Source organism: Clytia hemisphaerica, unplaced genomic scaffold, assembly GCF_902728285.1.
Source record: "Clytia hemisphaerica strain Z4C2 unplaced genomic scaffold, Clytia hemisphaerica genome assembly, whole genome shotgun sequence".
NCBI classification, from domain to species: Eukaryota; Metazoa; Cnidaria; class Hydrozoa; order Leptothecata; family Clytiidae; genus Clytia; species Clytia hemisphaerica.
Genome location: NW_027104602.1, coordinates 21,177 through 35,649, shown reverse-complemented (window position 1 = coordinate 35,649; position 14,473 = coordinate 21,177). Strand labels below are relative to the sequence as shown.

General features: G+C 34.5%; 1 protein-coding gene across 1 annotated transcript; it reads left to right on the top strand.

Annotated features, from left to right (window-relative positions):
- The first annotated feature begins 7,775 nt into the window (after positions 1-7,775).
- On the top strand, positions 7,776-13,991 carry LOC136824145 (cilia- and flagella-associated protein 337-like). The gene is made up of 4 exons (XM_067080311.1): positions 7,776-9,108; positions 9,599-9,825; positions 11,263-12,445; positions 13,113-13,991. Exons 1-4 carry the CDS (start codon positions 7,836-7,838, stop codon positions 13,685-13,687), a joined length of 3,258 nt encoding a protein of 1,085 aa, XP_066936412.1. The 5' UTR covers positions 7,776-7,835; the 3' UTR covers positions 13,688-13,991.
- The last annotated feature ends 482 nt before the right edge of the window (positions 13,992-14,473 follow it).

The following is a 14,473-nucleotide window of genomic DNA, read 5'->3' as shown; positions in this document are numbered from 1 at the left end:
AAACTACCGGAAACCTCTTTTTAGACAACTTAACTTTTTGTTTGGGAAAGACAACCTCGTTCCCTGCGCATTATCAGCTTTTTTATGCTTTAACTATCTGGCGCTAGATAATTCTCTGGCGTCCATCAGTAGTGTAAATAAAGCCTGGGATACACGGGCACAAGGTTGTGGGGAAGATTTTGGGGAAGAACGAACGTCGACACTTTTTTTGCTCGGAAGTGAGAACCCGACAGAACTATGGAAGTTGATAAAGCTTATCACTGTGTGTACAGTGGAACCTCTAATTAGCGGACACCATCGGGGAAAGGGGGGTTAGTGTCCGCTAATTAGAAGTGTCCGCCTTTTGGAAACTTTTGATCTCGGAGCTCCAATTTTAAATTTAGGCCATCCCAGGGTGTCGAAAATACAAAATTTGGGTCTAAAGTACTTATCTGCAGACACTAGGCCATAGGAGAACAAGAGAAAGGTTATTAAAACGCAACAATTTAGTTTTTAACAAATAAAAGAAAATCTAGAAATATAACACAATCGTTATCAATACGAGTCTTTTGCAAGAGGGTCGGTACCATTCTTACATGACGATTTGGACTCCTTTAATTGGAGAATCACTACTTCGCAAACATGAACCAGATAACATAATTGACAAAATTGCTGTGGCGATCATTCAAACAGACTCGATGGGAAAGGACCGTATTGTGGCCATCTCCCTGAGAATATTTCTAAACTGTGTACCCTTTTCTTGAAAGTACCAAACACTGGAATCAGAGCTCGAGTGACTGGCAAGAGGTTAAATCGGGGTGGTGGGTACGGACTTGTGAAGTACCAGTGATTTATGATTTTTTTTGACCCACCTAATGACCTAAATTCGTTGAAAGCGTCAATAGAAAACTGGAAATTTGTAGAAATAATTTGAATAATAAGACTAATAAGTGCTTGAGATAAAAATATCTAAAAAATTGTTTTTCGATTTTGGACGTCTGTGACCCGTTTGATATTCAATGTCCGCTAATTGGAGAGCTAAAATAGGGGTTTTGGCCATTTCGTGCGAAAAAGTTTGTCCGCTAATCAGAGGGTCCGCTAATTGAGTGTCCGCCTTTTAGAAACTTTTTTATGAGGATTTGACTAGGAAACGGCCGGGGAAAATGAAATTGTCCGCTAATCAGAGGTGTCTGCCTTTTAGAGTGTCCGTTAATTAGAGGTTTTACTGCAAAAGGTGTTAAGATTTCTTTCTTTCAGGCTTTTCCTGATTTCTTCAAAACTGTCGTTTCGAAATGTCTTTTAATCGCACACTCCCCGCAAGTGTACTTGTTCCTTTTCTGCATCAAGTGGTGTTAACTGACTGTACTACTACTAGTGAAGTTCGAAAAAAATCGGGAAAGACGGACCTTCTATCTGTAATAAGATTGAAAACAGGCTCTGCTTGCTACGCCCAGCTGTCGTGTACGAGATTTCCAGCCGAAACAACGTCCAATGTGTCATATCAAGAATGTCATCGTCGCCGGCTAATTCCGGAAGTCTTCAAACTGCGGACATATCCCGGAATAATGATATTTTTCCACGCTTTTAAAGATTGTTTTGGTGACTGTAGTCCGGTAGACACGTTTTGACTCGATGGTTTTTCGATCTCATCCAAACAAATGTCTAAATAGTCTGTGTAAGTGAGCAAAAAGAAAACATTTTTCTCTGCGGTCATAAAAAAGATCAGAAACTGTGCTTTTTTATCATCAGTGACCAGTGACTGAGTGATTGCTGTGCTGTGTTGTGTTGTGGACTGGGTTTTCTTGTCTTATTCCAAGAATTCCTATCTCGTGGGAATCAAAAATAAAGATCAAGTGAACAGGTTACTTTTTTGCCAGGGATGGCCGTGACTCGCTTCATTGCTCTAAATGTCATTACAGTAGAGTAGAGCAAAATCTTAATTTAATTGCTTTTTACTAGGTACCCACTTAATTAAGCCTTCTTTAATATTACCCCACACACTTCCAGTCAGGCACATCCTGGCAAATGAACGGGGTATTTTTCACTTGCGATGGGTGGCAAATGCAAGGGGTTGAAAACAAAAGTGATGTAATAGCACTGAACTGAATACCCCACACAATTGAACCGGGTTGGAAATATTTTGCTTCATTTCAAAGAACTGCATAGATGAAATTTTTTTTCCATGGGTCAATTTTGTCTTCGAAGATTGAAGAAACTTTTAACGAAAAAATAAAGTTCCCAGTTTTCGTTCTTTTTTTTCCATTTTCAGTTTGAAGTTCATTTTTAATTCATTTTCACGCTTTTAGCCTGAGACGTCCTATCTCATTTACACTGGGTGACAAATACCCCATGCAAATGCTCACCCCGTTCATTTGCCAGGGTGTGCCTGACTGACTTCACTTCAGTGGTGGATGCAAGTAAAACGGAGCAAGAAATTAGATACTGTATTATACGTGTAAAGCAAAGGAATGTAAAGAGATGGAAAACAGTTTCTTGAAAACAATGGAATGGAAAAACGGCTTGCCATCAGGTCTCTTGCCCTTATAAGTTGAATTAATAGGTTTCTTTTGTTGTTGATTGCGTGTTTTAAAAAATCTACATAACTACGTGTTGTGACACCTGATTATGCACATACTTTAACGGCTTACATATTTTGGGTACATCTCACTTATACGAAAAGGAACCTATATCTTCTTGCTGAGAATTTCCTAGCGATATTCTACTGATATAACTGCATCATGGAGGGCACCATATTATAGGTAAAGCTCGAGAAAATTATAACTTGATCTTGATTTTACTCGATTTCTGACAGTTTTACAAGAATCAATTTAATATCATTGCATAAGAATTTCTTTTGCTATACACCAGACGTTACTAATCGATAAAATCATTTATCGATTAAAGCCGATAGCTAATCGTAATCGATAATAGACCTTTTTTTAAAGAGGCAGCCATGTTGAATAATTATGTACTCCAGAATAAAAACAATGATACAGCCATGCATAATTTTTAAAATATGCATGATACAGTAATTAATTAATTATATATAATAATCGATTGATAAAATATCGATTAAAACCGAAAATTAATAAATAATCGGCGCCTAAAAAATTGTGAGTATAGTCAACTCAGGTAATCGTTACGCACTTTTCAGAGAAAGATTGATTTCGTGGCTAATTCTTGCGATTAAAGGCTAGTTGAGCTCTTTTTAGATAGCTAATGCGTAATGACTAGGTGCCAAATCTGCAATTATTCCGCATTTTTCCCTCTATCGATTCCGTGGATCGGAAAACTGTTAAGAAAACCAATTGGCTATTAAACTGTGTTGAAAAGATATTACTTGAAACAATGTATTGGCGACTTTAAAGCTTGAATGGTAACTTGAAAACGTGCGTAATGATTGGGCTACCCTGGTAAATTTTACGCACCTAATTGATCCGCTGCTCTTGTTATTTATCACGGAATATTCAAGAAAAAACATTTGTTTGGATAAAACGTACTTGAATAGGCTGCTTCTTAGCAACAACCATTTGCGCGCTATCTTGTACCCAGATCTCCTCAGTTCAAAACTTCCTTCATCCTTCTAAAATATCAAAATGGTATCACCACAGCGCATTTTCTTTGAAGCAAATTTTGGCGAGCGGGAAGTCAAAACAGAAACAAATTATTGGTACAAAAGGTAGGGAAATGTTTTGGCTTTCATAATAATTTTACTTCAAGGTTAGAAACCAAGTATATCATGAAATATTGGTGATTCAAAAAGTGCGTAAGAATTAGGAGTGCGTAACGATTACCTGAGTTGACTATATCGATTATATCGATCAGATATAAGATATCGATTATATCAATATATATAAACGATTAAAAATCGATTATATATATCAATTATATATAATCGATTAAAAATCGATAGAGTTGAGGTATCTATTATATCAATGTTAATCGATATTATCAACCATTAACACTGTAATCGATATTATTGATTAAAAATCTATGGTGATAATTCAATTGAGTGCTAAAAAATTGTGAGTATTGATTAGGCGGTCATCGAAAAATTGTTCTATTCGCGTCACCCGCCCGCATCAAATTTTCCGCTGATTTTTCGGTGCGGAGATGCGGAAAAAAATCTGGGAAAGGCAATTTGTTCTTTTAAAGTATAGCTTTTTTCTCAATTGCTCTGACGACCATCGAAAAAATGTTTTGCTCGCGTTACCACCCGCCCCTGAGTTACTGTCGTGATTAAAAAAACCCGGAAATGTTTTTGACGGCCCGTCCGCCCGCATGCATTTTTAACACCCGTTGCGACGCGAAAAGAGCATTTTTTCGATGACCGCCTTAGCTATCAATTATCTTTTTTAATCAATCGATTAATTATCAATTAACTATCGATTTTAATCGATAATCGATTTTATCGATTAGTAACGTCTGGTATACATTGGTAAAAAAATTGCTTCTTATTCTAAAAAAATTGAACTATATCAGTGAAAAAGGAAAAACAAACATTCATTTTCAATGTCAAATTGAATCATGAAGAAACTGTTCGCTTTGAATGGTGCTGACTTCTTTGAATGGCTATGGGTGAAAGTAGATTTTTTGCTAGTAAATCCGTACGGGTGAAAATCGGTTGGTTCAAAACGCAGGAGACAGGACACAGGACGCAGGTCATACAAACTACAGTACAGACCAGAAAATTGTAACACACTTGTAACATATAATTCATAAAATGTTTCTAAAAACATTATACGCAATGGAAAATTATATATTATACAAAATACGCTATTTAGAAGATTTTTAAATGACGAGCCATTAATCCCAAATATTGACAAAATGACATTTAAATTATGTAAATGATGACGCTATCACAAAATACAAGGTGTGTACATCAGTTTACAACAAAATGTTTTTTCATGCTCAATAGGATGCTGATGGTGCAAGTAGATATAGATTTATATATTTTGAAAACATTAAATGCTCCAAGAGAGTTGTTTTAGAGACATGAAAATAGTGATGTTATTTTCATCAAAAATACGAGATAGGGAATAAAAATATTGATATATTAATAAAATACAAACCTTTGACGCTATTTTAGTCAATTTTTGTCATCATACCCAAGGTGATGCAGGAGATATAATGAGATATGCTATAGCGATTGTGAAATAGCTATTTTAGGGGGCTGTTTAAAGATGAGATAAATATTTTTAACACATGTATTTTGTATATAATATATGTAACATGCCAATAACATTGAAAAGATAACTGCTATTATACATGCGTGATTTATGTGTAATGTATAATACAAGTATTACAGGTCCGTGTTATACATGGCACAAAGTGCAAAAGCATGTGGCAAGCATGTGGATAGATTTTGACCTATAAAAAGGTTCTAGACCTATAAAATACATTCAGAATGATATTTCTAACGATTACAAGTGTTTTTCAAATATTTTCTTTGTCTTTTACAGCAATTAAAGCTGACCTGTCAGCACTGACCTGCGTCCTGTGTCCTGCCTCCTGGGTCCTGTCTCCTGCGTTTCGAACCAAATTCCTCTGAAATAAGTTTTCAAGATTCTGATCTTGACCCTATTACTTTTTAGCCACGCCGCCTGGGAAGGTTTGCAGTTTTTATTTTGATCAAAAAGTTTGATTAAAAAAATTAATTCAACCTTAATTGAACACTCACAATAAGAGTTTGGTTAGTTCAGTCAGTAAAAAAGTCTCATATGAATGATGATTTAATCCTAACCTCTATTTTGCCTCCTTTACTTGCAAAGATTTTATAGCATTTTATAGTGCAACCAACATTGTCCTTGACACTTGAGAAGTTACCATTTTTAATAGTTCCTGGACTTAAGGTTTACCCAGATATTTTATTTATCTGGATCCTGATCAAGGCATATTCCCCAACTGATAAAAAAAGAGACTATAGTTGATGTGTTCAGTTCCTCTGACAGACTATCTATTTCCAAAATATCTTGAAAGATTTTTGTTTGTTCTCTTTATGGTTTACTCAGTGTTTATCAATTTCTTAATTTTTATTTCTAATTCTAGTGGTGGGGTGTTCCACTGACTTCAAAGTTCTACTGAGGCTCTTTGAAAAAGTTGATCTGCAACAGGGCTTTGTGTGAAATTGTTTTATGAAATTCCAGTGGGATGACTCTTTTTCTAACGGGGGTACTAGTTTGTTGTCAAGCATATTTTTTTAAATAGTAAAAGGCCAACTGCAGCAGAATGAAAAAAAAGGATGTATATTACGAGAGTTCTTTGAGAAAGGGGTAAAAAGATAGAAAAAATCATTCTGGGCTTTCTTTCTCTTTTTCTCTTTCAATTTTTCAATTTAAGAAACTAAGATAAAAATGGAATGACACATTAAAGCTTTAATTTAGAAAAAGTGATCTTGTTTTTTCAACTTTGGAGCTCTCGGCAAAAACATGACCTTACTAATGTAATAAAACCATAAGCACTATTAGATGGGATAGCTTGATGTGGAAGAGAGAGAAGTTTAAAAAAATCGAGATTCCTACCATTACACCTTCGTTTTGAGATCACATTTCTTTAAACCACATGGGGCTAGAATATTACATATTTCAATTTTCCATCACTCAAAATGAAAAAAATATTTCATAACACAAGTTTTATTGCATTTCTGAATTTATTTTATTATTGTAGAGTTGGTGTGGTTTTTTTCTTCTCTTGCTTTTCTTCGTTTTGGTCGAAATTTTTATAAATAGGATTGTACCTATTGTACAATTGTACTATTGATTGTACCTATAAACTTTTTTTTTGGGAATTTTATTCAAATCTCACATAGCTCAGTATCATTCAAACATACTGAAATCAAAATTTCAGACTGTTCTCGACTCTAAAGTCTAAGTATCTATTTAAGGCTAGTTAAATGTCTTGGAATTACTATCCTTTTTGTCTAGCTTCTATCATAATTTGATAAAATGTCCTGTAATTCTGTATATGGAATAAAATAATTTCTATACAGAATTTTCAATTGTCAGAGACAATTTTCTAGAGAGATATATTTTTTCTTCTTCATGTGATTCTCTGCACAATAGAGAGTGCTCGATACTTTTAAGGTAGAGCGTGTTACATTAATGAGAAACAGAGTATTTCTTTATCAATACTTTTAAAGTTTGTTATATGAAGACATTATGAATTTCAAAAACTGTAGATTATTTTGTTTCGTACACGCTTTTTTTTAAATGGTATAAATTCATCTCATTATAGATATTCTTAACTTTTTTGGGAAAATCATCTTAAAATGTTCTTACAGCATTCTTAGGTTAGGATCCTAATTCAGACTAGATTTAACATTTAGTACATACGTCTCATCAAGCATAAAATGGCATTTTTGTGAAAGGAGTGAGCCTTACTTGGGGGTAATTGACAATTTATAATTGAAAATGCTCTAAAAATGACATTCTTAGCTTGAGTAGCAAAATTCCATGATGGTGATATTCTTAGCATTATTCTTAATTTTCGGCCATTTTCATCATGAACATTCTTATAAAGTGTATTCTTATAAAAAAAAGTGTGTATTATCATATTTCAAATCAACTGATGATTGTGAAGAGCATGAAACTTTAAGTATTGATAAAGAAATACTCTATTTCTCATTAAATGTAATGAGATATTTTTTCAATATCTGAAAGATTTCAACGCTTTATTTCGAAATTATTATACAACACATTCATTCTTTTGATAAGCAAGGCTAAACTTCAAGAGGTACAGTCTTGTACTATAAATCTAAAAATCTAAAAGACTAAACTTCTCTTTTTTTTCTCAGAAATTTATAGAGAATGTAGTTAAAAAAGAAGAAGAAAAGGAAGACCTGACAGGCTGATATCAATATGTCTTCAACTAATTCTCTATCAAGCGTATCCACTCAAACTTTCCTCACTTCACTGGATTCAACGGATCTGAAAGCCATAGAAGACACTTTTCATTCCTTTAGTGGGAAAAATTTGGTTAACAAGTCAGAATTTGGTGTTATGTTATCACAGGCGTTAAATAAAGGAACTTTAGTGGATTACTACCAATTATTTGATATGGTTGATATTTCACGCGAGGGCTTAATCAACTGGGATCGATTCTCGAATTATTTGTTATTAGAATATTATGAACGTGAAGATCGAATCAAAACAACACAAGTTCCACAATGGCAAGACATTAGAAGTATACCGACCTCACATAAGAATTCCATATGTTGTATTTTACAGAACACGAATAACGGCTTTCGTTATTGCACAGTTAGTAAGGATGGTCTAGTCAGTGTTTTTACCGATCGCCATGAAGTGAAACGCACCTGTCAAATACATACAAACCCTGAAGAAATTCGAAATAAAGACTTATGGGTCACTGATGCCACACTTATGCCAAACATAAACAAAATAGCTTTTGCAACAACCAGCCGTGAAATTTGGATTTATGATATCTCTTTAAACAATGAGTTTGTTTGCCAGTATAAAATCACTGGTATGAAGTTTATACCTCTCTGTATCAACTATTGGAGCAATAAAAACAACAATAATAGTGCGTTGTTAACGTTTGGCGATACAGGTGGTTTTATACATGCTATATTTTTCAACTCCGCAACGTCTACATTATTTGATAAACCGTGGAAATCAGAACAAAGCCAAGAAGTGTGTTTTCAAGTTAACATTGGTACTATACTAAGTGGTAGATTTGCATCTGCTTCTTGTTTACATTATAAAGCACATTCAGCCTGGGTACGCCAAATCATGTTTATACCATTGCTAGATTGTTTTCTCACATGCTCAACAACTTCAAACGATTCAATCGTTCTTGCTTGGCTTGGTAAATCACGCAAGGATGTTCGATTGACTGAATTTAAAATCCCACTTGGTATAAATGGTTTCGATTATCAAGAAAGTATGAACCTAATCGCCTCAGCTGGTATCAATAATCATGTTTGTTTATGGAATCCATATGTTGTTTCCAAACCGATTGGGATACTCCGTGGTCACATGCAAGTGATTGTCGCTGTTCAGTTCATTCATAATAAATATCAACTGGTCAGTTTATCTAAAGATAAAGTTCTGAGAATATGGGATGTGAATTTGCAAATTTGCATTCAACGTCTAACTGGAATCTTTCCAAAAGGTAATTTCTACTTTTTTTTATGGAAATCTAAATTCTCTAATTCTACTGCTTTGCCAGTTACGTAACTTCTGACATTATCGAATCAGACGCTTGATTTGCACAAGGGATCGCCGCTACAGATTCGTCGAACGTTTGCTTCAATATTTACGAAAATAATTTAAATAATAACGAAAAACTCTTACAATATTGTCTAAAAGGTTATGAAGGTTTTCTTAAACAAAGTATAATTTTTAAAATGTTTGGTAATGATTTGAATCGGGCCAGGACTAGTTTGCTTGAAAATATTCGTTTTTTTTTTATTTTTGAAGATGAATGACTTTATATTTGGGTATTCAATAAAGCCAAACTTTGATCGGAATATAGGGCTGTGAATGACTTTTCTTGTTCTTAATCTTAATATAATTAAAGTGTTTATCCCATTGAAAAACTAGTAAGTAACCTTGCCTTTCCAGTTCTTTCTAAAGCAATCTTCCTGTATTTTCCTGGAAAGGTCCTGACGTTAATATTCTCATGCACTATGACCAAGAAGCTTCAGCACTATTCAGTACGTTCAATTACCATTTCCAAGTGTTGAAAATGAAACGCGAAGTGAAACATCGTGTGGTTAGTCACGATTCGTCTGTCACAGAAGCTATTTACAATGAGAAATATGGTCACGTGATTAGCGTGGACGAATCATCTTGCATCACTATTTGGTTTCTGAATACTGGTCAAAAGGTATTTAGAATATTCTTGTTTTTTATTGTTAAAATATACTAGTCAGGTTGCTGAACCACTTTTTTAGAAATCTTTGTGTGAGGAATCTAAAACATTTTGGAACTTGTTATAAACACCTAAAGATTCACAAAAAAGTTTTACTGGCCATTTCCTATCTACCTCCTTCCACTCGTTTCCAGGTCTTTTTTAAGATTTTGTGACGTCATCAGGGCGGTCAAACTAAGGTGAAATTTGAACCTCCACAAATATGGCCATGTTATACATTGTTGGATCGGAAATTTGATGTAGATTTGAAAAAAGGTTTATCTCATAGGGTAAAAATCAAGTGAAAAAGAGTTATTAATGCAGAAAGTGAGCAAATGACGTCATAGTTAATTTTTTTTTAAACATCACCATAACAATCGACTATATATACATTGCACTTTCGCTTATTCCAACTTCCATTATTCGAATCCTTAACTAAAGTCTGTCCAGATATAATTAGCAGTGGAAACAAGAATGCCTCTAACTTTTGATAGTCAAATATAATTATGGAAATTTTTTTTGCTTGTTTTAGAGAATTAAAAGCGCTATATTTGAATGTATTTTTGGTTGAAAAACTGTTTTATCATAATCACTACCCCCGTTTTTAGTAATAAGTTGGAGATTTGATATTTCACAGAAAAGTGCTACCAAGGGGTATTTCGGGTCTCATATCTTCCGAAGGACTTTTCTGTTCGCCTTGAAACTTAACAAACTTCTTAACCTAAGGTTGAACTACCACTGGTGTAAAAATGAACGTTATAGCATAAGCAGCAAAAAAGCTCAATTTTTACAATCGCAAATTTAACCGCTAAAAATCGCAAATTTTTCAAACAAAAAAAATTTCCATAATTATATTTGACTATCAAAAGTTACAAGCATTTTTGTTTCCACTGCCAATTATATCTGGACAGACTTTTTAATTCTCAGTCCCTGTCATAAAGAAAACCTCGTAAAATACTTTATATGATACGAATCTTTCTGTAATTCGAGAAAATTCAAGTTCCCATTCGAGCTCGAATTAGCGAGAGTCGATGGCTCACCACTCAAGCTTTTTTAACACTGTTGGAAATCTACGAAGCCACCGCCTAATTTTGGTGATTTCGAAATCCAGGTCAAATGATAATGATAATCTCCTAGTTTTTAGTAAATTTTACAATGGTTCTCATAACATAGCCAAAAGAAATTATCACCAAAATAAAACCACTTTTAAGCACTCGATAATACTAAAACTTTGATGATTGATATTCTTTTAAACATTTCACTCAAATTTGGAAACATTTTATTAAAACCTACTAAGTCACTTCATCTTGGTAGGAACAATACAAGGGACTGGGACCACAAAATACGTACAAGGTTCCGTCCTTGAAAATTTTGCCCACATTCTCCATAGTTTCTGTCCTCATTTCTCTAAAGGTCAAACAAATCAGCGAAGCGCATGGTGAAGCGGAACTAACCACCGTCTGTCTCGACCACACACAAACTAGAATCTTGACCGCAGGAACGGATGGAGTTATCAAAATCTGGGACATCAACGGTAATTGTCATCACATCTTAGTTGTTGAGAAAGGAAACCCATGTGAAATTACACAGATCGTGTATTTAAAACGTATGATCTTAGCTATTGGTTGGAGTCGTATTCTATGTTATTTTCCTTCAACACAACTGAAGAGTTATTATGTCTATCCGGCTGATTGGAAAGGTAAACAGGAGCATTTTGACGATATCTTATCGGCTGATTTCTCAGAGCCTCGTACCTTAGTAACTGCCAGTTACGATGGAGATATTGTATTTTGGAATACAAACACGCAGAACTCGATTCGAAAAATCACTAACGAAAATAAATCAAGACTGGGGAATCGATTACCACCTTTATCGCCTCGTAAAAGTCGTCAGGAGAGACGCAACGAGTCTAGCATGTCTACAAAAAGTAACAACTTGTTAACACCTCACTCTCCGCTGAGATCCGCATGCCTCGATGAAAATACAGCATCCTCAATCACTGTAACTTCGATCGCTTATCTGAAAAAAAGAAACACCAACAGCCCAAGAACTGCAGATCTTTACTCTTGTCATTCAGATGGCCGTGTCAGATTCTGGAATAGTCTAACGTGTGAAAATCTTGGATCGTTTGCGGTCTACGAGCAGTTTGGATCTTTAGTCTCGTGTACAAACTCAACAAACGAGCTTTTATGCGTTGGTGGTGAAAACGGAACATGCAAAATATTCTTCATCGATGATTTTCTGAACGACAAAAAACATGACGTCACCATACCTCTACATTCCGACGCAAACGAACATGAACCACCACAACTATTGGCCATGTTTTCAACCCACACTGATGTCATCACCTCAGTTAAATTCATCGAACGAAACGGTAAAATTCTTCTTTTATCGTCGTCTACAGATTGTTCAGTGGCCATTCATTCTCTTGATTTCTTGATCGGTATATTTGGTCAAAAGGATCACTGGAATGTGAATGATGTACCAGGGATTTCTGTCAATGATTGGATCACCAAAAGACAAGACGATATCAACAGACGGACGAGTATTCAACATGATTTCGATTGTGACGCTGACAACGAAGAAGAACTTGAAAGTAACCCTTTTTCCTTATCATGTTTTTCTTTATAAGTGCTGCCTGATTTTTTTGATTTTTTGTCATTATCATAAAGAATAATACCGAAGATTTCTTAAATCTTGCTATAAAGTTATCTATACTGCCTTGTCGGTCCGCATTATATCGGCCCTAATTGTAGTTTTTTTTTGCCTTTGGCTTTTGGTGGAATGAAGGCTACCTTAAGAAGGGGAAAAGGAGCCAATGTTTTAAGGGGATTAAAATGTGTTCCTAAAGAAAGGCTTTATACTTTGACGTGGTTACTAAGGTACTCTTAGGTTCCAAATAAACGGGGGGGGGGTTCGAATAAACGGGGGGGTTGGAAAATTTTCTAGATTTTAATAAACGGGGGGGACCTACTTGCCGGGGGGGGGTTGGAAATTGTACTTCTGAAACCCAAAAATAAGGTAAAAATAGGCTAAGATCAGGCTATTTAGAGCAAAATAAGGGGCCTTCTCTTTGACAGCTGAAAATATTCTTAGAGATTAATAAACGGGGGGGGTCCTAATAATGTCCGGGGGGGGTTAGAAAATTTTCGAAAAATTAACAAGCGGGGGGGCCCGTTTATTTGGAACCTAAGAGTACATCCTATGGTTGTACAGTAATATAAACAATCATGGTTGATTTATTTTCTTTATAATTTCGCTAGCACTCGAAAAAGAATCTGAAATCGTAATCGAAGTACCGAGCAACAACAAAACAAATGCTACAAAGGACGAAAAACCATACAGTAACACTACTACAACTGAGTTTTGGAATCAGCCTGAAATCCAACAAGTAGTCGATGAAATCAACAAATCAAAGCTGGATTCAAATCAAAACAACAATCGAACCAATCGTCTTCCAATTGATGGCAAGCGGAATTGCTCATATAGTTCTTTGGCAACTAAACAAATGGCCAACATTAAGGAACTCGAAAAACCAGAATTCGTTTTACACCCTGAGCGTTATTTTCTTGAAAAGGACGATAAGAATACTTTGGATATGTTTTCAGATGCTCCAAAGGAATACATTCACGATGTCAAATTGAAACATGATGAGAAAAGTATTTTCCCGAAATATATTTTAGATATGGATATGAAAATGAGAACTGCTCATAAATTAATGGTCACCAAACAACCGACCAAATTGAGTTTACACCGTGGTGGTAAAAATATGTCAAGACGTTCAACTTTGTTGAGTACTCAAAGGAACAATACTTCAGATAATGGTTTTGGTGATTGATTTTTGTTGAACCAAATTATTGATATTACCATAAGTTCAAGGTTTCAGTTTGTTGGACTATAAGGACTCGTGTGAATCTTTGTATATAAATACAGTGTGTTGGAAATATAATTTTGGAAATATTAGATGTTTCATTTCCATCCTCATGATTAATGTATTTCAAATGATATACCCCACATATATTCGAAATTAAAGTAAAATCATTTAGAAATGATTCCTAAGATTGCAATTTCCCCTTAAAATTTAAAGTTTATTTTTATTACAAATATATATTTTTTTAATTTGAAAATTTCAATTTGTAGAATTTCAATTTGTAGATTATTTTAAGTTAGAAGATATGACGATGGTAAAGGAAAACAAGTCAAGTAGAGAAAGCAATATCCATATCATGCGAAGTGCACAACATGATAATCTTTTTCCGTTCTATAATACTTTCATTGGAAACTGATGACGAAAGCTCTTTTGCAGGGAAACTTTATTTCCGAGATTCAAAATAAGTTAAATTGAGAACTTATCAGGCTCTTCAATCATGTAGAATTGATTCTTTTTTTTCCGGAACATGGATGAAAAAATGTCGTAAATTTTCGCTCGTCATAATGTTATAGAATTGATTAATTTTTAGATATTACATTTTGTATATACGTAAAGGATATGTAAGATAGACCTTTTCATAAATTACGCCACGAACATCGCTTGCCTCGTTTTGAAATTATTGCCACGGTGATTAACTACCATCGGATTTTATTACAACTACTTTCTATTCATAAAAAAATCATTTAATGTCTC